The 23,908-nt window shown below is 37.7% G+C and overlaps 2 protein-coding genes across 3 annotated transcripts; one reads left to right on the top strand and one right to left on the bottom strand.

Annotated features, from left to right (window-relative positions):
• The first annotated feature begins 16,892 nt into the window (after positions 1-16,892).
• On the top strand, positions 16,893-19,642 carry LOC111883568 (calcium-dependent protein kinase 9). 2 transcript variants are annotated; one of them, XM_023879889.2, is made up of 8 exons: positions 16,899-17,830; positions 17,958-18,101; positions 18,197-18,349; positions 18,442-18,557; positions 18,653-18,820; positions 18,905-19,032; positions 19,121-19,220; positions 19,385-19,642. In XM_023879889.2, the coding sequence occupies exons 1-8, from the start codon at positions 17,149-17,151 to the stop codon at positions 19,454-19,456; spliced, it is 1,563 nt and encodes a 520-aa protein (XP_023735657.1). In that variant the 5' UTR covers positions 16,899-17,148; the 3' UTR covers positions 19,457-19,642. The 2 variants fall into 2 exon arrangements, with proteins under 2 accessions (XP_023735656.1, XP_023735657.1); XM_023879888.3 differs by having other exon boundaries at positions 16,893-17,830; positions 18,653-19,032.
• Positions 19,643-20,527: 885 nt separating this feature from the next.
• On the bottom strand, positions 20,528-21,877 carry LOC111883569 (protein translation factor SUI1 homolog 2). The gene is made up of 2 exons (XM_023879891.3): positions 21,718-21,877; positions 20,528-21,105 (listed from the first exon to the last, which is right to left on the bottom strand). Exon 2 carries the CDS (start codon positions 21,076-21,078, stop codon positions 20,734-20,736), a length of 345 nt encoding a protein of 114 aa, XP_023735659.1. The 5' UTR covers positions 21,079-21,105; positions 21,718-21,877; the 3' UTR covers positions 20,528-20,733.
• Positions 21,878-23,908: the final 2,031 nt, after the last annotated feature.

Below are 23,908 nucleotides of genomic sequence, written 5' to 3'. Positions count from 1 at the left end.
CTCGAGGACATGCTGAGGGCGTGTGCCATCGACTTCGGTGGGAGCTGGTATTCTCACATACCGCTTGCAGAGTTCGCCTACAACAACAGCTATCATTCTAGCCTTGGCGCCCCGCTATTCGAGCTGTTGTACGGACAGAGATGTCGCACCCCGATTTGTTGGGGGGAGGTGGCTCACAGGGTAATGGGTCGAATGGAGGTGGTTTTGCAGACGACCGAGAAGATTCAGCAGATCAGACAGAGATTGCAAACAGCTTAGAGTCGGAAAAAAAGTTACGCCGACAGACGCCGATCTGAATTGGAATTCCAGACAGGCGACATGGTACTTCTGAAGGTCTCGCCCTGGAAGGGTGTGATCCGTTTCAGGAAAAGGGGAAAATTGGGCCCTCGATACATTGGGCCATTCAGGATCATTGCAAGGGTTGGCAAGGTGGCTTATAGACTAGGGCTTCCAGAAGCGCTTAGCCAGATCCACAATACTTTTCACATATCACAATTACGAAAGTGCATTACGGACCAGGAGGTTGTGGTATCATTGGATGATGTTCAAATCGACGAGCGCATGAACTATGTGGAAAGGCCTGTAGCCATTTTGGAAAGGAAGACGAAGATTCTGTGGAACAAGGAAATACCCTTAGTAAGGGTACAGTGGGAACATCGGAGGGGATCCGAGTGGACATGGGAGCCGGAGGCGGAGATGCGCGAGCACTACCCGGCATTGTTTATTCCAGCGGACTTCGAGGACGAAGTCTAGTTCAAGTGGGGGAGAGTTGTAACGCCCCGATTCTCGGGTATTGTTCAATTATAGTTTCTTGGTTTTGGCCCTACTCGACGAGTCGGTTGCCCTACTCGTCGAGTAGCAGCGAGATTGGATCGCAACTTAAGTGACTGACTCGGCGAGTCCACTAGTGGGACTCGACGAGTAGGAGCTAGCAAGTGAAACCCTAATTCCCAGGGTTTGTGTTCCTATTAAAAGGAGCCTTAGCCTCCCTTGGGTCTCTTTACAGTCTTAGAGAGTCCCTGATTCGAGTGTGTGTACTTTGTGAGTGTGTGGAGCTTGATTTGAAGATTTTGAAGGAGAAGGCTTGAAGGAAGAGGAGGTTGGAGCAAGTAAGGTGGGGAAATCAGCACTATTTTCAGTTGTCATCTTCCATAGGTATCCTAAATTACCATCTCTTTTGTGAGTTTTCCTTTTTATGAAGTTCTAGGGTTTTCTATGGACCTTAAGGGTTGATAAGTTGAACAATGAGTTGGATCTGAAGTTGTAACTTCAGATTTGAACCCTCTCTAAGCTCTAGAAACATAAAGTCTCAGAATTGATCATGTATGACGTCCCTCTTGGGCATGAAACCCCATTAAGAGCTTAGATTTGGCATTTATAGCCTTAAATGCAACGATGTACGTAAAGTTTGTGACTTTACGTGATAAGTATGCCATAGAAGCCTAGATCTATGAATTGGAGCCACTGCATGGCTCAGAATAAGTCTGTATGGGAAAAGACCGAACGGACTGGGCGAGTCACAAGGATGACTTGGCAAGTCTGATGAAGAAAGTCATGAACTCGGCGAGTTGGATGAACAACTCGGCGATTCCGATGAAGATCGTCATGAAACTCGGCGAGTTGATGAACAACTCGGTGAGTCGGATGAACTTCCCCAAGGACATGCACACGTATGCACCCATCGAGTTTCGCTTAGAAAACCCGACGAGTGGCTTGAGAGTTCAGTCGAAAAAATGAGGGGAACTCGACGAGTGCACCAAAAGCCAAGGAAACTCGGTGAGTAGCCGAGGGAACTCGGCGATTCAGGTCAACATGGACTGTTGACCTTGACTGTTGACTTTGACCATTGACCCAAGTTGATCTGTTGACTATTGAGGACAGTTCTAGAAGGATCAGATACTTATGTATGCAGTTCGTGATAAATATAGGTTGTGGGATTCGTGACAATAACCCGAAGGTCGGAACTAATTTATGTGAGTCGACGTCTCGAGGTGAGTTATCCTCACTATACTAAGGGGTCTAAGGCACCAAGGCTGGCCCATTGGATTTGATATCTTAGTAGTTATTGATATGTTGAGTTTGAGTTAGTGATGTATGCCAGTTTATATGCTAGTCTGGTAGGTCTGTAGGGCTACCTGTGATACTGATTGATTATATGTATGTGCATTTATCTGTTACATGTCGACATGTTATGAGGGATAGGTTGAGGTTGTACTGCTCCGTGCGGTAGCCAACAAACCCTAGAGTATTCTAGATATGAGCTGAGGGCCCGGTAGGCATTCCAGACTCATACTAAGGACTCGGGAGCATTCCAGTTACGAGCTGAGGGCCCGATAGGCATTCCAGACTCATATTGAGGGCTCGATGTCATTCCAGATACGAGCTGAGGGCCCGATAGGCATTCCAGACTCGTTCTGAGGGCCCAAGGGGTAGTCCAGCTTGTAAAGCTATGGACCAGTGCATGCTGTTCTGTTTTGATTGATATGATATGCTAATGTTGATATTGCAATGTGGACTGTATGTGTATTGGTATTTTGGGGTGACTCACTAAGCTTTCGGGCTTACAGTTTCAGTTTATGGTTTCAGGTACCTCAGGGGATCGCGGCAAGGCCAAGGCGTGATCGTACAGCTCCTCCTACTATGTTATGTTTCTGGGAAAAGACTCTGATAATCAATGTTTTGAAAAAGGAATTTGTAATATTTTGATGAACTGGATATGTTTTTAAAAGTTTAAATTTGTTTGAAATTTTGGATGTTACATCTAGAGCCATCCAAGCAGTATGATTTCGGCACACGCAGTTGAGGTGAGTTACCTTCTCGGTAGAAGTGGGTAGTTGTTAATATTAGAGATGATTGCCTTTGTGATAATTGTCTGGTATGCTCATATCTGTTGAGATTATGTACTTGTATGCTATGTTATTACGTGGTAGTGGTAGGGGTGAAGTAGACCCTGTAACCGGTCGAAAGAGACCGATGGGGTAGGCCAACACCAAGATATGCTAGGCAGTATGTGATTTATGCGCTTATATGCTAGGATATTATGTGGTAGTGGTATAGGGTGAAATAGACCCCGTAACCTGTTGAAAGAGATCGAAGGGGTAGGCCGGCACCCAATACTACCTTCCACACCAACCTGTAGTCGTCCCAAGTCCTCCTCCTAGGATCCTAATTCACAGTACTCAATCCCTCATGGATCTCACTACTCTCTCGGTAGATTCCTTAATGCTCATCTAGGTATCTCTCCTAGATCACTCAAAAGTCTCTCCAAATATTCCTACTATGTTTCTCCCTACTCAGTTCACACAAAGAGCAAAGAGTAGATAAAATCAATCAATAGCATACCCTAGGCTAAGGCATCATGAATCAGGAAACTCTAGCCCTAATTTCTGAAGTACCTAGCCTATCCTCTAGCATGCAACTAAAATATCTCATAATACAAGCAAGTAATGGTATTTTGGGAAATCACCGTTCGGGCTCTGGCTGATTGTACACACTGTTCCGTCTCGATTTCTCTTTAAATCTCTTACTCGTTTAGGAAAATCATTTATTTTTAGAAAAAATTTCTCAAATCCTCAGTTTGAGTTCAGACATACCTGAGAGTACATCCGAATCCCTCGAACCAAGGCTCTAATACCAACCTCTAACATCGTAAATTTTCAACCAAAATTTTCATTTTTAAAACACATAAAAACTCATGTCATATTTTTCCAAAAACCACAATTATCTCAAATGTCAAACACAAATCCACAAAATAACTGATAGTATCCCAGAATCCTCAAACATAGTCTCGAACAGATGTGTACAATCAAGTCGGTGCCTTCCCATGATACTGAGAAGTACCTGAAACACATAACACACAACACGGTAAGCACGAAGCTTAGCGAGTTCCCCAAAATACCACATACACATATAATAAGCCTCTCATGGCTATGACTCAGCATGGACCCTCCGTTCTCATGCATCTCGGTGAGGACCCTCTGGTCTCACAGCTCGGTGTGGACCCTCCGGTCATGTGTCTCAGTGAAGACCCTCCGGTCTCACAGCTTGGTGGACCCTCTAGTCCTATATCTCATTGAAGACCCTCCGATCTCACAACTCGATTTGGGCCCTCCGGTCCTAACTCAGTAAGGCACAGAATAATACAACATATATCACAAAGACAAAATGCATAATATCGCATAACTCAATATAAGCACATAGGACCCTACGGTCGATAACTCAAATAAGACCCTCTGGTCACTCAGTGTTACTACTCAGGTAAGTATAGCGAGAAGACTCACCTTGGAAGTAAGAAAGTAGATCTAGTACCCCACGACCCGTCTAGAATCTGCCTACATAATATAATTATCTCTAATAAGCAATTTGAAATAACCACTTCAAGATGCTAAGCTAACCGCTCCACTAAATCTCAAAAGGGTGAAAATACCAATTTACCCCTCCATGGTCTCCAAGGTCCATAGTTGACCAAACCCTAAAAGTCAATGAAAGTCAACGCTCAAGTTAACAGTCCATGTTGACTAAACTCGTTGAGTGTATCTCTGCGACTCGTCGAGTTCCTTCGTTTTCTTTGAAATATCAGGAATATCCAACTCAACTCGTCGATTTGTCTCATCACTCGCCGAGTTGTAGCGCGTCCAGTCTATCGGGAAAAATCCTAACTGACTTGTCGAGTTGGCTCATGCACTCATCGAGTCCCTCTAGACCAATTCTCATTCAGGAGGTTCCAATCAGGAATAATGTCCCAAACTCTAGATCTAGCCTCCCAAGGTTGGAGTATCATGTAAAGCTGCAAGCTTTACGTCCATGCATAGCATCTAGGGCTCGAAATTCCATAATAAGCTCACATGGGGTTTAATGCATAAAAGCTAGTCACTAGCTTGATAAGGCTTGGACCTTTGTGCTCAGAGGACCCCATTCAGTTCAGATATGATGTTTCTGATGGGTTTTGAGCATTCTAACACTTCCTAAGTGTACATGCAACCCTAATAACCTTGAATCTATGTTTTCTATATATACATGCAAATTTCTTTTTCAAGGTTATTTCCTAACTAGCATGGCATGGGGAATAAATAAATTATAAAACTAGTAGAAATACATACCTTGATGTTGCTTGGATTCCTTCAAGACTTTGTGAGCCTAGCACCCCAAATGCTTCACACAACACCACAAAACTTGGAATAACTTGAGAGAATACTTCTAGCACTCAAAATCGGTTATGCCCTCTCTAGTAACACTAGGTCACGATTTTGCTAGCCAAAGGGTTCCTTTTATAGTGGTGTCACAATTAGGGTTTCATTAAGAAGACTCATAATTGTCATGACTCTTCATTTCTCATGACCCATGGGTTTGTAACTCCCATGGACTATCCATGGAGCTCCAAATGGTTACATCCATAACCCATAAATCATGGATCATTAATCCACCATAAGAGAATTGATGATTGTCATAATCAACCCTATATATTTAATTAGTTTCACTTTGATCACCAAATTCATACTAGATTAATACTTGATCAATACTAATTAAATAACACTATTATTAATATATTAGAAATTATAATATATTAATAATCATATGTGCCATATTCTCTCATTTAGTCTATCCAAGTATTGCAATGCCATGCAACCCAAATGGACCATGTCGGGTCAGGTCAAGTACATACCAAATAAAGTTATGGACTTAGACACTATATCCAATAGTCTCCCACTTGGATAAGTCTAATAACTATATTTGCAAATATAACTTCAAAATCCGACTAGCAATCGTAGCTCTTTCAACGTCTCTTGGAACTGAGATGATGATGATACGCTATTTAAGATAAGTGATCATATAATCCTCTGCTCTCATGATATCAGTCGGACAAACACATGGAACATGGTCTTACTTATTGTCCAGCATTTGTTTCTCGATCTCCAATTTGTTTCGACATAGAACTAAATTGAACACATCAATTAGGTTCTGACCGGGCCCGGTACATAGGTCAAAACCAAATCAACGAGGGGCCCATATATCGCTTTTATTTCTAGAAGGAACAGATAAACTTTGACTGATATGCTTGTACTAACTACTTGTTGAATTATTCACAAAGGCACGTTTTATAACATTGAGTTACCAATGCGTTTTTGTACAATCAATGAATAACCAACTCATAGTCAACAACTCATATATCTAGGTTTGAAGATTTATATGATATTACCGTCTCACGATCACTCGAGATAAATTCCATGAAGTGATGCAAGTGAGCGTGGGTTGAATCCAATACTCAGCCCTTATGAGTACTCATGAATGTTGTAGCAACCACTGCATTGTCTAAAGCAATTTAGACAAATCATACAAGCCAAATTCATGACAGTCTTGAATCAATACTTACTTCCAAAGTTTGACCGACAGTGGATGGTTTGAATAATAACATGATTATTCTGGAAGTAAAAAACATGCAAAATTGAAACATAGTAAACAATCAATACAAGATAGTAACACCTTACTCATAAATAAATAACAACTTTTATTTATCATCAAATGTCAATTACATTTTACAAGTTTTAGGAATCTAATTATTGAAACTAATATCTTTCCATTGGCTCCTTTATAGCTGGTACAACTCCAAGGTCTCCGATGAAGTTCTTTAGCCATATCGCCTCTTTTGCTGCCTCGCTTGCTGCTATGTACTCTGATTCACAAGTTGAATCATCTACTGTCTCCTGCTTGGAACTTTTCCAAGTAATCGCTCCTCTATTTAGGATAAAGACCCAGCCTGACTGAGAGCGGAAATTATCTCTATCAGTTTGAAAGCTAGCATCGCTATATCCTTCCACTCTCAAGTCATCACTGCCTCCGAGGGTAAGGACCCAGTCCTTAGTCCTCCGTAAATACTTGAGAATGTTCTTTACCGTTGTCCAGTGTGCCTTGCCAGGGTTCCCTTGATATCTACTGACCATGCTCAAAGCAAAGGCCACATCAGGGTGAGTAGAAGTCATAACACACATTATCGAGCCCACAGCGGAAGCATATGGTGTCTGACTCATCTCAACTATCACAGCCTCTGTACTCGGACTCTGAGTCTTACTTAACTTGGCATTACTCTGGATTGGTAATTCTCCTTTCTTGGAATCTTGCATACTGAACCTCTTCAGTACCTTATCCACATAAGTACTTTGACTAAGTCCAATTAGTCTCTCACTCTTATCTCTCAATATCCTTATCGCTAGGATATAGGCAGCTTCCCCAAGGTCTTTCATAGCAAAACACTTCCCAAGCCAGGCCTTAACCTCCTTGTAGTGGTGTTGATTATGATGGCATGTGCGGAATTAGAAAGATCTAGTGATTCATCATACAAATTCAAGAACTCAAGGAGTAAATAAATATTTGTAAGCTCTTATTAGATATAGAAAGATTATACAAATGGGTTTGTATACAATTTCTCTCTCTAGTCTAACACTCCAAATGATTCCTTACATAATGGGAGTCACTCACTTCCTATTTATAGGAAAAGACTCAACCCATTTACACATACAAAGAGGAAAACCTAAAACATTACATCCAAGCATGACTTTGCACCCTAACACTCCTGCAAAGTTGGGACGTCATTTCCTATGAGGAGTATGTCATCCACATACAACACCAAGAAGCTAACTATGCTCCCACTAGCCCTGACATACACACAAGACTCATCCTCGCTCCTAGAAAAGCCAAACTCTTTGACTTTCTCATCAAAGCAAAGATTCCACCTGCGAGATGCTTGTTTCAATCCATAAATGGATTTTTCAAGCTTACACACTCTATTAGGGTATTTTGGATCGACAAAAACCTCTGGCTGAGCCATGTAAACATCCTCAGCCAACTTTCCATTAAGGAAAGCGGTTTTGACATCCATTTGCCATATTTCATAGTCATGAAATGCAGCTATGGCTAACAACACTCTAATAGACTTAATCTTAGCTACTGGTGAGAAGGTCTCATCATAGTCAACTCCCGGAGTTTGAGTAAAGCCCTTCGCAACCAGTCGCGCTTTATAAGTGTGTACTTTCCCATCCATGTCGGTCTTCTTCTTGAAGATCCATTTGCACCCAACTGTCTTACGACGTGGTACATTGTAAACCAAGTTCCAAACTCGATTGTCATACATGGACTGAATCTCGTTGTCCATAGCCTCCTTCCATTTTGCAGACTCGGGGCCTACCATGGCTTCCTTATAATTATTAGGTTCATCCAAATCTATCAGTGTACTATCACTGATAAATGTATCACCTTCAGTGGTGATGTGATAACCATAATAAAATTCAGGTGTGTTCCTCACCCTAGTGGAACGTCTTGGAGGTACAAACTCATCTATCGGCTCAACAGGAGTTTCCTCCTCAGGTTGGCTGACAGCATTTGAGGTTCCTTCACCACTTGACTCTTGAAGCTCTTCAAGGTCAATTTGCCTCCCACTGTCCCCTTGGATTATGAATTCTCTCTCACGAAAGACTCCTCTTCTTGCTACAAAGACCACATTATCACTGGGTCTGTAGAAGAGGTAACCAAAGGATCTCTGTGGGTAGCCGATGAAAATACACCTCTCGCTTCGGGGCTCAAGCTTGTCATGAGTCTAACGCCTCACAAAAGCTTCACAACCCCAAATCTTGATGTGGTCCAAATTGGGCACTTTCCCAGTCCACATCTCGTGAGGTGTTTTGGCAACCTTTTTAGTAGGGACTAGATTAAGGATATGGGCGGAAGTCTCTAAGGCATACCCCCAGAAAGAGATTGGTAACGAAGCTCGACTCATCATGGAACAAACCATATCCAATAGGGTTCGATTGCGCCTCTCAGCTACACCATTCAACTGTGGTGTCCTGGGATGTGTCAATTGTGAGACAATCCCACATTCCTTAAGATAGTCAAGGAACTCAATGCTAAGATACTCTCTTCCTCGATCGAATCAGAGCATCTTGATGTTCCTACCTAATTGATTCTCAACTTCCTGCTTAAACTCTTTGAACCTTTCAAAGGTTTCTGACTTATGCTTGATTAAGTAAATATATCCATATCTACTGTAATCATCAGTAAAAGTCACATAATAACGATTAGCATACCTTGTAGCAACTCTGAAGGGCTCACACACATTCGTGTGTACAAGGTCCAACAAACCTTCACCCCTATCACAAGTACCTGTGAAGGGTGACTTTGTTATTTTTCCAAGTAAACAAGACTCGCAACTATTATCTGACTTGATGTCAAATGATTCCAAGACTCCAGCCTTTTGGAGTTGGCCTGTGCGCTTCTTGTTAACATGTCCAAGACGACAATGCCACAAGGATGCTTTGTCCAAGCTATCAGAAGAATCAATATACAACACATTATTTCCTAAATTGTCTACAACATTCACAGCTTCATATACACCATCACAAGGTATTGTTTTAAAGTAAAATACATCATTGTAATAAACATTAATAGCACCATTTTTATTATCAAATGAAAATGTAAAACCTTGTTTGTACAAGCCATGAAAAGAAATAATATTTCTCGCCATTTCGGGCGACTAACAACACTTATTCAAATCTAACATTAACCCATTATTAAGCAATAAAGAATAAACTCCTATCTTGGTAACATGTGATGCTTTCCTGTTGCCCGTGACTAAGTTTATCTTCCCGTGCTCCACTTGCTCACTTCTTCTTAGTGCCTGCAAATCAGTACAAATGTGAATACCACACCCTGTATCAAGCACCCAAGAATTAGCATTAGATGAGTTGTTAGACAATATTGTGTAAATATATACCTGCATGGGTGGGTTTAACCTTCCCATCCTTTACATCTTGTAGATATTTGGCGCAGCTTCGCTTGAAGTGTCCCTTATCCTGACAATAGAAGCATTGTGCTTCCTTTGGGTTTGAAGAAGGAGTAATGGGACCCTTCTTTGTCCCACTTGAAGAGGAACCATCAAGAGTCTTACCCTTGGTACCCTTCGAAGGGCTTTTCTTCTTCTTACCCTTTCCCTGCCCAATAGCCAGAACAGGGGCTGTTAAAGGAGTAGAAGTAGCAACCGCTTTACCCTTAAGTCCATTTTCAGTTGTCCTTAAGAGTCCTTGAAGTTTGGTAAGTGTGACTTCCTCCTTGTTCATATGATAAGTCATACGAAACTGATCATAAGTTGGAGTTAAGGAATGGAGAATGATGTCAATCGCCAATTCCTCAGGGAAGTCAACATTGAGCTTTAGCAACTGGTTAACGAACCTCTGCATCTTCTGCAAGTGACCGGTGATGGGTTCACCATCTTTCATCCTTGTGGTTATCATGGAGGAAATGATTTCATACCTCTCTTGACGCACGCTCTGATGGTACCTTTCCATCAGATCTAGGTGCATCTCATAGGGGTAAAAATCTTCATAAGATTTTTGGAGTTCCGGAGTCATTGTGGCCATCATGATGCAGGACACCTTGGTGGCATCCTTTTCATGTGCAATGAACTCCGCAAGCTCTTATGGAGTAGCAGTGGCTTCATTAACAACCTTAAGCTCCCTGTCAAGGACATATTCTTTGTCCTCATAGCGGGTAACCATCCTGATGTTTCTGATCCACTCATTAAAGTTGGATTCATCAAAGATGACCTTACCACACAAGTTCATTAGGGAAAAGGAGCCTGTCGGGTTTGAGCCGGCAGCGTTATTGGAAGACATCTGGAATAAAAGGAAGATAAGTTTCATTAGATTAAGAGTCCTTAATAAGTCACCCAAATGAAGTATTAAGGCTAGGATCTCCAACAAACTATTTATAGGTGGAAGAGGGATGCCGTAATCCACACTATAAAATATTTGAAGGTAGGTAAATGACGATTTACCAATTTCCACCATAAGAACGAAATATTTTATTATTAGGTTTTATTGGTTTTGAAACTCCTGGATCTTTTGAGATACATTGAACTTTTCAATGGCATGTTTGAATCTCGAATGTGCCTCTCAAGTTTGTGACTGGGATGTCGAGGATCACAAACAAGGTGTGAATAACCATACAAATTGACTTGGTACCCTTAACAATATTACCTAATCGATGTTCCGGTTAACCATACACGCTCCACCGATCTATAATAAAGTCAAGTTACTCTTTGCCACTCTTACTAGTCCATGTTAGTGTGCCGGTTAACCACACACGCTCCACTAACGACTTGGTAAGGTACAAAGTGTAATTTTATGGGCTAGCACCAAATTCACATTTTCCTAAAGTAACTAAGATTGGGAATTTACAATGTATAGTTACTTTATAATTCATTATACTTTTAATGAGAATTTAAAGTCGTATCCTACCCGTACGGCTAACGACCATCCACCGATCAAGGAAGCGGTGAGTGAGAGTGGACACCCATTAAGTCACCATTTTATAGGCAATAACCTTATACCCCCTCATAGACCGGCTTCGTGAATGAGGCCTACTAACGGTAAGAATGACATATTCTTATACATATCTATATAATGAAATTATAATAATAGTATAAGTGTTGATTTTTAAACTTTTTAAAAATCTAAGGTTTAATTTGGAATTAAAGTATTAAAGTGTAAGACTTTTCAAATTCCAAAACTTGAGGGCAAGAATTGAAACTATTCCAAGTCTCTTCAATTTGTAACTTATGAGTTTTAATGGTTCATAAAAATGAAGACTCTTCATTTTATGAAACCTCTTTAGTTCTTTAATCACAATTTAAAGAAGTGACTTTTGGTTATCCATAACTTGAGGACAAGTTATGAACACCATCATTGCCATTAAGATCATGAATTAAACACACATGGAGGTTACACATAATTCCTATGATCTTCTAAAAACTCATAAGAACACAAATTCATGTCAAGCAATTTCAAGAAATCATATAAACATATACAATACTTGAAAATTAATAAAAGTCATGTAAAATGGGTTAACATAATCATTATCATTTTGAAAAACAGATTTTACAAGTCCAAAACAGATTGGGATAATGATTTTAATCCATTTCCAGCAACAAAACACGAAAAGACTGCCCAGCACGCACCTACTCGTCGAGTGCATGATCCTACTCGACGAGTAGGATGAATTTATTCATGGACTTGGCGAGTCCTCCCCATGAACTCGGCGAGTCCAGTCGACAGTGAGCAGAATTTTTGATTTTCAAGCAGTTTTGCATCAAGTATACAGAAAACAATCCTAGGCTCTGATACCACTGGTGGGTTTTGGGCATTCTAACACTTCCTAAGTGTACATGCAACCCTAATAACCTTGAATCTATGTTTTCTCTATATACATGCAAATTTCAAGGTTATTTCCTAACTAGCATGGCATGGGGAATAAATAAATTATAAAACTAGTAGAAATACATACCTTGATGTTGCTTGGATTCCTTCAAGACTTTGTGAGCCTAGCACCCCAAATGTTGTGCCTCAAATGCTTCACACAACACCACAAAACTTGGAATAACTTGAGAGAATCCTTCTAGCACTCAAAATCGGTTATGCCCTCTCTAGTAACACTAGGTCACGATTTTGCTAGCCAAAGGGTTCCTTTTATAGTGGTGTCACAATTAGGGTTTCATTAAGAAGACCCATAATTGTCATGACTCTTCATTTCTCATGACCCATGGGTTTGTAACTCCCATGGACTATCCATGGAGCTCCAAATGGTTACATCCATAACCCATAAACCATGGATCATTAATCCACCATAAAAGAATTGATGATTGTCATAATCAACCCTATATATTTAATTAGTCTCACCTTGATCACCAAATTAATACTATATTAATACTTGATCAATACTAATTAAATAACACTATTATTAATATATTAGAACTTATAATATATTAATAATCATAAGTGTCATATTCTCTCATTTAGTCTATCCAAGTATTGCAATGCCATGCAACCCAAATGGACCATGCCGGGTCGGGTCAAGTACATACCAAATAAATTTATGGACTTAGACACTATATCCAACAGTTTCAACTTCATGTCATGCTCAAATGACTCAATAACCAAAAGATGGATGGGATAAAGCCCTAAAACGCTTTAGAAAGGGATCTAACAAAAGAAATGATCACGGTGGTAGCTTTTTACCTCCAAACAGAAGCTAACACTGAAGAACACTGGATCCAAAAGTTCCTCCTCGTTCAAATCCTTGTTGCTCTCCAACCTTCTTACAAAAGTGCACTAACACACAAGATTAGCCCCTCTTTCTCTCACACAAGGTTATAACTCGATTAGGGTTTCTCACAGAGTGTTAGGGTGATAAGGGAGGCGGAAATGGAGGCTTAAGGTCCTTTAAATAGGACACAAACCCTGAAAATTAGGGTTTTCTCACTCAGTACCTACTCGTTGAGTTGGGGTCCTCCAACTTGTCGAGTAGACTCTAAAAATCACACAGCCATTAACTCCTCTACTCGGCGAGTTGGGGCATCCAACTCGTCGAGTTGCTCTGACATTATAAATGTAAATTAATTAAATATTATACCTGGGAGTGGGGATGTTACAATTCCCTTGGGTGTCCATTTTCGGCCTTTTAGGGTTTGGGTCCTGGATAAACTATGAGCTTTCTTGGAATTAGGTTCATAATGGTTTTTTGGGCCCAATTAGAAAGTTGGGCCATATTGGGCCTTGGGATGCCATTTAGGAAATTCCACTTTTTGAGCAAGTAGGTTGGACCTTGGTTTTGGGCCAAGTAAGAAAGGGTAAAATGGTCTTTTACCCTGGATACTAGACAAGTAATTTAGATTCTTGATTATAGGTCGAGATCCAATTATTACTTGGATATTATTTGATGGTGCTAGCGTGCAAGGATTTTCCAGATCAGCAGACCGATATTTTATTTGAGAGATTTAGCCACTAGAGGTGAGTTTCCCCACTGTGTTTGGTGGGTCGAGGGCACCAATGTCGGCCCATGGTTTATTATGATTAAGATGCTAGATGTTTGCGTGACTCTGCATGTATGTCTCTTGATATGTTTACCAGGCAGGGTCTGATGATTATATTATATGCTATTTATCTTTATGATTTTTGCATGTATTTATGTGTTTGTATGTATACCGGGCAGGGTCTGATGACTGACAGATCTGTTCTGAGCGGGGCCCGATGATGGGTGGGGCACATTATATGTTTGATATGTATGATATGTAGTATTTTGGGGAACTCACTAATCTTCGTGCTTATGGTTTTTAGTTTATGTTTCAGGTACTTCTGGTTCGAAAAGGAAGAGCTCATGATGACTACATTGCACACACCACATTGTTCTGCATATTACATGACTCTAATGTACTTGGATGTTTATTGACACACTCTAATTCACTATAGTCTTTATGATATTGTTTTGGATAATGGTTTTACTAATTTAAAAATTGTAATTTTTAGTCTTAATATTTGAGATGTTTCACGAGGCCTGATGGATGTTGGGCGAGGCCTATTGTATGTATTGTATGTGATATTTTGGGGAGAAATCACTAAGGGTGCGTTTGGTTGTGGAAAACTGTTTTCAGTTTCTAAGAAAATGTTTTCAGAAAATAGAGTTACGTTTTCAATGAAAATTTTAGAAAACGCGTTTGGTTGGAACCGATGGAGTTTTTATTTTCTATCTTAGAAATTTGGAAAACTGTAAAAATCATTTTTTTTAATTTACAAACAATTTGGAAAACTGAACGAACCAAACGCATCTTCAAAATTTCTGTTTTTCTTGGAAATTTTTCCTAGAAAACTGGAAAATTTTCCACAACCAAACGCACCCTAAACTTTGTGCTTACGGTTTAAGGTTTGTTTCAGGTACTTCCGGTTTGAAGGGAAAAGGTCCGACTTGATCGCAACGTATTTATCCATGTTTCCGCACTTTTATGATTTTGGGATTGTACTCTGATATCTATTTTTACTTTGACATACTTCTGGATGGTTGAACATGAATATTTGATGATTTTTGGTTGAATTAAAAATGAAATTTTTACTTATGATTTTCGGGATGTTACGGTCGTTGCCAGATATATGACGACGACGTCGTTTATAAATAGAAATGTTAACCGGTGGTAGTGGTTGTGTTGTTGATTGGTCTTGGTGGTTATGTTTGCCATTGGTGCTGGTGAGATCATATATGAGAGATAAGGGGTTCGTTATGGCCGAGAGGCTATATTCCCATAAGGAAGACGACGTTCAGCGATGAGGGCGACTTTCCGACGATGAGGGCAATGTTGCAGCGATGGGAGCAGCGTTCGGATGAGGATTGCGGCGGCGGCGGTATCTTCTAGTTGTAAAAATCAAATGAACAATATAAGAATTGAAAGAGAGAGATGGGGTAAAGGAGGGGGTAAGTAGTATTTTATTTTTGCTTTTATTTAATTGTTGTGTAAATACATATAAAATGACAAATATATCCTTACATGAGAGCATATCAATTTAACTGGAGAAAGATAACGAGGGTTAACTTAGGGACCAAATCTGCATGAAAGTTATAATTTTGGACTAACCATGTGACAAAAAAAATGGACTCAAACTCTAATTTTTGATATACGAGAGGGACCAATTTTGCAATTTACTCTTATATTACCTTAGGCTAGTTATTTGACAATCCCAGGGTCCGACCAGACAACTAAACTTTATACACTCATTTATTTTGTAGGTTATGTTGGTTATAGTTTCAATCATATATGTTGAGTTAATTGCCAACTTCCTCGAACCAAACAAACTAACGAATACTAAGACCATCTCCATCGGGTCTTTCAAGTAAAATTTGCAATGCCAGTAAGCAGCCACCTAGGACTTCATCTTGCTATATATAAAAGGCTTGCAATTACTTTATTGTGGCCCACTATTTCTCTTTCTACAAATAGATGAATAACGATGAGTTGTACATCATTTGCAAGATTGTAACATGACATCGGTGTGGGTGCTCTAATCTCATCTGTTACATGATATATGTTGAGTTAATTGCCAACTTCCTCGAACCAAACAAACTAACGAATACTAAGACCATCTCCATCGGGTCTTTCAAGTAAAATTTGCAATGCCAGTAAGCAGCCACCTAGGACTTCATCTTGCTATATATGAAAGGCTTGCAATTACTTTATTGTGGCTCACTATTTTTTTCTTTCTACAAATAGATGAATAACGATGAGCTGTACATCATTTGCAAGATTGTAACATGACATCGGTGTGGGTGCTCTAATCTCATCTGTTACATGATATTCCTTCATATTAGAATGAAATTTGCCGTTTCAGGTTGTTAGAAATCATTACCATTTCAAAGTTTGAATGAATTAATTTAATAAAAGTTCAACATTAACGATTCTATATAAGAAGTTGGTGGCTTTGGGACAGAGAAGCACAACATTCCCCAGCGAGACAGTGCATATGGTTGTTAAATAAATGTCAACGTTTTGGCCTACCCCTAACAGCCCATATACGAAAAATAAAAGTATAAATAGTTACCTTTTTATAATTTAAATATAATATTTAAAAGGAAATAATAGATATTAATTATATTCCATACAATTATTAACCGACAAACATTATATGAAATAACTGACAAACATTATATGAAATACTAGATAGTTTTATCATACTATCAGTTGACGTAACATATATTTTTAGCTTATTATTAAATCTTTAATATAACAGATTTGTTATTTTTACTAATCTAAATAATACTTTTAACCATATTATTTGACGTTTAATATAAAATACAAAATAACGATACATTTATTTTTTTGGTATTTTATATATTACATATATTAATAAAAAAAAACATTATATATTTTTGAAGTTAAACATATTTTGAAAGATCGAATAACAAAAGACTGAATTTCCTACCAAATTTATAGGTAAGAATTAGGATGTGAAAACTGTTTCTATTTTACATGTATGAATAACAACTGTAACAAAAAAAGAAAAAAAATAACGCGTAATAATGTTTCCAGTGGTGTTCGTATCTTCGTTTACTATTCTTTCAAAGCTTTCAAGCATCGTCACCATCGTGCATAAGCTGCCCACGTTCTTTCCTCTCTTCTTCCTTCACCAGTCTCCCCTGATCTTCACCTTAAATTATCCTTATTAATCCAATTTCATCCCCTGAATGTCCTTTCTATCCACCTCCCACTTCTTCTTTTCCGCAGTTACATCTGGGGTTCCAATTTCTTAGCTCAATTCCATCGGGGTATCCCATAATCGATCAAAAATGGGTGTATGTATCAGCAAAAGCAAAAGTTCTCCAAGAACTGATGTGGGGAGTCCCTATGATCAGAGATCGAATGAGCCTAACATAGTTTACTCCAAATCCCCTGCTCCGGAAGCCCAATTGCCGGCCAGAAAACAGCCACCACCACCCAGCCCCAAAAGGTTTTTCAAATCGGATACGATTCTGGGCAAATCATTTGAAGATGTCAAAGAACACTACACAATGGGAAGAGAATTGGGTAGAGGTCAATTTGGGGTTACGTACATGTGTACACAGAATTCAACCGGGTTGAAGTATGCCTGTAAGTCGATATCTAAAAAGAAATTGATTACAAAGGGGGATAAAGAGGATATGAGAAGAGAGGTTCAGATTATGCAACATTTGAGCGGGCAAGCTAATATCGTTGAGTTTAAAGGTGCTTATGAAGATAAGCAATCTGTTCATTTGGTTATGGAAGTTTGTGAAGGAGGAGAGCTTTTCGATAGGATAATTGCAAAAGGTCATTACAGTGAAAGAGCTGCTGCTTCAATTTGTAGATCGATTGTTAATGTGGTTCATGTATGTCATTTTATGGGTGTGATGCACCGCGATTTGAAGCCCGAGAATTTCTTACTTCTGGATAAGAGTGAGAACGCGCTTTTGAAGGCAACAGATTTTGGGTTATCAGTTTTCATTCAAGAAGGTATTGCGTATGACCCTATTTTGATTTTGACCCTTACGTTTCATCTGATTTTAGTCATCGATTCTCATTGATCTGATCTAGTCGATGATTATGATAATCTTGTTGTGATGATGAACAACTTTTACAGGAAAATCATATCGTGATATTGTTGGCAGTGCGTATTACGTTGCGCCAGAAGTGTTGAAGCGTAAATACGGGAAGGAAATAGATATATGGAGTGCAGGGGTGATGCTGTACATCTTACTCAGTGGTGTACCTCCATTTTGGGCTGGTAATTTCTTCTTCTTCTTTTTCCCATAAGTATTTGTACATCTTCAATCTTCATCACAATTTTCAGCGATTCAACTAATTTGTACCAAATTACAGAGACGGAGAAAGGAATATTTGACGAGATTCTGAAAGGAGATATTGATTTTGAAAGTGATCCATGGCCATCGATTTCTACAAGCGCCAAACACCTCGTGCAAAGAATGCTTACACTTGACCCTAAGAAGCGTATAACTTCCGCTGAGGTTCTTGGTATGCTGCGATTCGAATTTCTTTTTGCAATTTTTCATCTTCATAAAAATCAATTGTAATACTATTAGTGTTGGTGTTTTGAACTTTTACAGAGCATCCATGGATTAGAGAAGATGGAGAAGCATCAGACAAGCCAATCGACAGTGCAGTCCTTTCTAGGATGAAGCAATTCCGAGCCATGAACAAACTCAAGAAACTCGCTCTCAAGGTTTGGTTTTCTTAATAACACAACTTCCTCAGATTCCCTTGTACATCTTAACCCTAACTCTGCAACGAGCATAATTTTTTAATAAATCTCTTCAGGTGATTGCTGAAAATCTATCAGCTGAGGAAATCCAAGGGCTAAAATCGATGTTTATGAACATGGACACGGACAAAAGTGGCACAATCACCTACGATGAACTTAAAACAGGGTTGGCTAGACTCGGGTCAAAACTCAGCGAGTCTGAAGTCAGACAACTCATGGATGCTGTAAGTTTTTTCCAACTTTCAAGATTTAAAGATTGTCATCATCTAATAATAATAATACTAATACTGGTTCTGTGTTACATACAGGCTGATGTAGATGGGAATGGGTCAATTGACTACATTGAGTTCATCACAGCAACAATGCATAGACACAAACTAGAACGTGAAGAAGATTTGTACAAAGCATTTCAGCATTTTGATACAGATGGCAGTGGGTATGCATTTCTAGTTGAATTAATCTCGGATTAGATATTGTGAAGTGAACTTATTATTTATGGGTGTGTGTGTGTGTGTTTGATTCAGGTTTATTACAAGAGACGAACTGGAATCAGCAATGAAAAAATACGGAATGGGAGATGAAGCTACCATTAAAGAGATTATTTCGGAAGTGGATACGGATAATGTGAGTATATATTTTTTTTTATATGATGATGATGATGATAGGAGGGGCATTTATGTCTTTTTCACAAATAAGGGAGATTATTGGTTTGCATCGGTCTCATGTTATGTTGTGTCATATGAGGCGTAATTATTCATCACGGAAACATTTTTTTTTTTTTTTTTCAGGATGGGAAGATTAACTATGAAGAATTTTGCACAATGATGAGAAGCGGGACACAGGGAGGAAAGCTGTTCTAATACATCACATGTACAATGCTGTCTTGATTCATTCAATTGTTTTTGGTTTTTACTTTTTATAGTTATGAATTGATGATCTTTTAATTCAAACTGTATGCTAGTGACTAACTGGCTCTTGAACCAGCTTTTGTGTATGTAATTTGTTAGTAGTGTTAATGGTTTCTGCAAACAAGTGAGTTATTTCAATTTATTGAGTTAAAGTCTGAATACAAGCTAAACAACCTTCTTTTGCTATTATGATTTTGAATCAAACCCAAATCTTCCCAGTGCCATGCTTGAGACCCCTCCTGTGAACGGTTTGAATTATCTTTTAAGATCCTTTGAAGATAAAATGTTTTTTTTTTCCTTCTTCATAAAAGTGGAAATCTAATACATAAAAAATACTAGTATATAAAGTTCTTGCATGTTACATATTTTAAAACAACCGCTTTTTACTTTAATCACTTCAAAAGCCTTATTATTAGGAAAACATTCTAAATAAACTCATACACTAAACTAATTAAATATCAAACACAAGCTAACAACAATGGTCAATGTATATGTAACATGTAATGCATGATATCCCTGAGTCAACTCATGAAAATCACATGTTCCCCAAAGGCTAAGGTAGCGGTTTTTAAAGTCACAAACCCACCACAACATGTCAACATGTACTACTCAAGGGAGCTTTGCAGGACCTAATTAAGAGCCATCTGATGTGATGATTTTCTTGAATTTCAATAATCATCATATATGACTTCAATATAGACATTCATGTCACTTCTATCTTCTTATGAATAAACTTGTCATCTACTTATTGTACATGATTTATCCAAGAACACTTCAAATCATCAAATAACATACATTCTTGATTTCACCATCAAACCCCACCACAACATGCATTACATGTTACAAATCTACTTGATCCATTTCACACCCTTTCAACTTATTTAGGATTAGGAGACCTTAAACACATGAACCATTTGGACTTGGAATATAGAAAGAACATGTCAAATGTCGCATAAGTCTATAAGATGCATTGTATCGGTTCACCAAAATAATTAATCAAAACAAATTCTACAAAGAGGAATATATTTAGCACACTTGAAACTTTTATTCTATCATGACCAAGCAAACTGGTGAACGTAATCCAGGTACACATAACATCCATAATTGGATAACACACTTAACATAAAACAGAATTCAACAAATCCAAATAAGCATAATAACTAAGAAACTATATCTATAATTATTAAAACCTAAAAACCAAATTTTGAGTAATAGCAGAAACAGTGGTTTCAAAAACCATGAATCTTAATCTGATCCTTCTTCACAATACCAGCACGAGTCAAGAACGCAGACACGTTCTTGCGTTGATCACCTTGTAGTTGGATCACTTTGCCCAGTTCTTTATCTTGCACAACAGTGCCATTGCAGCAGAATTCTTTCTTTAGATCTTTCAGAATTTTCTCGTAACTCAGCTCCTTCTTTAGGCCCTGAACAGTCGTCAAGCTTTTTCTACCATTTCTTTGTTGTATGCGGATATGAACATACTCCTTAATCCCAGCACCACCACCAGAATCTTGATCAACTTCAGCAAATGGATCGAAAGCAGATGGGATATGTACTCCTATATCAACCATGAACTTTGTTTGAATGAAGATGATTCGCTGTTCAAACAGAGAAAAAAGATCATCAGAATATGGAAATTAAGATCAAAAACAGCATATTCAGAAATCAAACCGCTAAAACCCCCAATTTGATTTTAAAAATCGACAAATTTCAAGATGACAATCGAGGTTCGTCTATTTTCTTTTTTACCTTCTGGAAATTGATCAACATATGAACTGGATGAAATACATCAGGAAATCAACCTAAGCACAAAAATAGATATCCAGATAACAACCAATTTTATTATTAACGATAACAATCGATGAACTACCCTTTAATCCTTTTTCAAATACCGATCCAGACCACCCCGTGACCCCAGTCGAAATAAACACTAAAACTGATGATCGTGAATAAAAAAAATTCCCATCACCTCCGGAAACAAAGCAAAATAGATCAGGGGCGTTTAATACCAATCAAACACAGTCAGAGAGACGATTGGTTGCACAGACCAACAAAACCACGTCTCGATCGGTTGACTCTAAACAATTGACTGAATACTCTCTTAAATTGCGGCAGATAGATAAGAACAGAAATTTGAAAAAAAAAATCGAGTTTTCAACAGTTAACCCTATCAACCAGACAATACCAAAATAAAACAGATTAAAAGATACCTGAAATCGCCGACTTTTCTTCCTAACCAAGAACGAAGAAAGATGAAAGAAAGTGTATATGTCAAGAAATCATGATGAGGGTTGGGGGTTTATATAGAGAGAAAGCCGGGTCGTTTCTGTGGCGGTGGGTGTACCGGCATATGGGTCGGTTGATACGTGTTGCGACAGCTCACGGTTCTTTCTGGAATATTTGTAGATGTAAGATAATAAAAAATATGAAAAATTAAAAGCTCTAAAAAAATTAAGTTATTTGAAATAGTATAATTTTTTTTTTCTTCTTCTTAAGATAAACTTTTGAAACTCATCCTTTCAAATTATTATTTTTTAATTAAAAGTTCAAATTTTATGACGTCTGCAAAAAACTCGCTTCAAAAAAAAACGATATAGTGTTTAGGTTGTATTTTTTCTTGTTACATAGACGCTTTATGATCGAATTATTGAATATAACTTTTTTTAATTCGATTCTTTTTAATGAAAAGTTAGAAGTTTCTAAAATTTTTGAAATAACTCATTTTTCCGAATAAATTAATAATCTATGATTAGTATTATATATATATATATATATATATATATATATATATATATATATATATATATATATATATATATATATATATATATATATATATATATATAAAATAAGTTTGTATTAAATTAGATACGAGAAAATTGTTTTAGACTTGTATGTATGCAATATCCATTCGTAGAGAGGGAAGGCCTATGCTTTTAAGTTGAGAATTACTTTATTTTAGTTTCCCAAAAAAACATAAAGCCTGGTATTTTCGTATACGTAATACACTAATCAAAGAAAAATTTGATATTAATTTTTTAAATTTTATAAAAGATAATAATGAATGGAGTGTAATTACATTATATAAAAATATTTGATTATATTTTATAAAAAGTTCATCCTCAACCTTAATATAGTTACCCAGAAATCAAACCTAAACCTAGCCATGTTTCACGGTTAATCTCATTTCGGTTAACCTAGCTTTACGGCCAAAATTCTTTATCGTACTAAGAGGTAATTTTGATATGAATGGAATATAATGAGAAATTCTTTATTGTACATATACATACTATTGACAAAGTCAAATATTGCTTTAATATTTTAACATGAATATCAGTCGAAACTCAAACCGTAGAGGCGTAGAGTGATATCAAAAAATTTATTAATATATCCAAAATTTGACTTTGAGATGATAAGAACCTGATGTTTATTAAAAGAAATTTTTTAAGTTGCGTAAATATGACGCAGGGGTCACCCATCGGGTCAGGCGTGTAGAGCCCACAGCCCATCTAATATTCGGGCACTAACTAAAGAGTAAAGAGTAAAGAAGCTGGTTTTGGGTCAAGGTCCTTTATTAGTGGAACCCACAAGCCCATTTTATCCCATGTGTTTTGTGTTTGCTTTGCTCTTAGGCGGAGGCCTCAACTACAATTACAAATAATGTATACTAAATAAAAAAAAATATATCTAGAATCTTAATATTTTAGTCCAATTCAAAGAAGCATAAAAATATCGGTTAACATTTGAAAAAAAAAATTGTTAGTTTCGTAAATTTAGCCGGTAATTTGTTCGTTTTCGTTAGTTTGGTCAAAATATTGAGATTTTTCTGAAAATTACTCAATAACCAAAATATTGAGACTTTTCTGAAAACTATTATGGAATTAATGGATATTATTATTAACAAATCATTTATAAACATGACAATTATTTTTATTATAAACAAAGGAAGTATATATGTTGTTAATTTCTAGGAATAGAATGGTAGATTAGGTACTCATCTATTGTTTGTTGACCACTTCAAACTCCTTATGTCTTTTATATGTATCGTTGCATGTGTCATAGTAAGATGTACAATGTACGTTTCTCCAATTAAATACAAGAATTGATAATATTTATTAATATACAATCAGTAAGGGTCTACTTGATATTAGGCATGACGTTATAGGATCAGGTGTTATTAGAAAATATCATTACACAATGATTCTTGAACATATAGATCTTTTATTATTGTAACGCCTTGTTTTGGTTCATTGCCATTGCGAGGTGGTGAGCAAATAAAGGGTATTACCTGACTTAGAACCCTTGAAGAATCGAGTTTGGGCTCATTTGGAGGTGGATAATGTAGTTTGGATGATCTGAGTATTCGGTTTGTTCTTTGGAGCCCAAGGGTATCGGTAAAGG

Source organism: Lactuca sativa, chromosome 5, assembly GCF_002870075.4.
Source record: "Lactuca sativa cultivar Salinas chromosome 5, Lsat_Salinas_v11, whole genome shotgun sequence".
Lineage (NCBI taxonomy): Eukaryota > Viridiplantae > Streptophyta > Magnoliopsida > Asterales > Asteraceae > Lactuca > Lactuca sativa.
Note: the sequence above shows the minus strand (reverse complement) of the source record. Positions and strands in the feature narration are given on the sequence as shown.

What these genes read in the sequence shown, in the direction of transcription:
- LOC111883568 (XM_023879888.3), top strand. Translation starts at nt 17,149, where the DNA reads ATGGGTGTATGTATCAGCAAAAGCAAAAGTTCTCCAAGAACTGATGTG. An exon ending in AACTTCCGCTGAGGTTCTTG is followed by an intron (nt 18,350 to 18,441) that starts GTATGCTGCGAT and finishes GAACTTTTACAG; the next exon opens with AGCATCCATGGATTAGAGAA. An exon ending in TTTGATACAGATGGCAGTGG is followed by an intron (nt 19,033 to 19,120) that starts GTATGCATTTCT and finishes TGTTTGATTCAG; the next exon opens with GTTTATTACAAGAGACGAAC.
- LOC111883569 (XM_023879891.3), bottom strand. Translation starts at nt 21,078, where the DNA reads ATGGTTGATATAGGAGTACATATCCCATCTGCTTTCGATCCATTTGCT.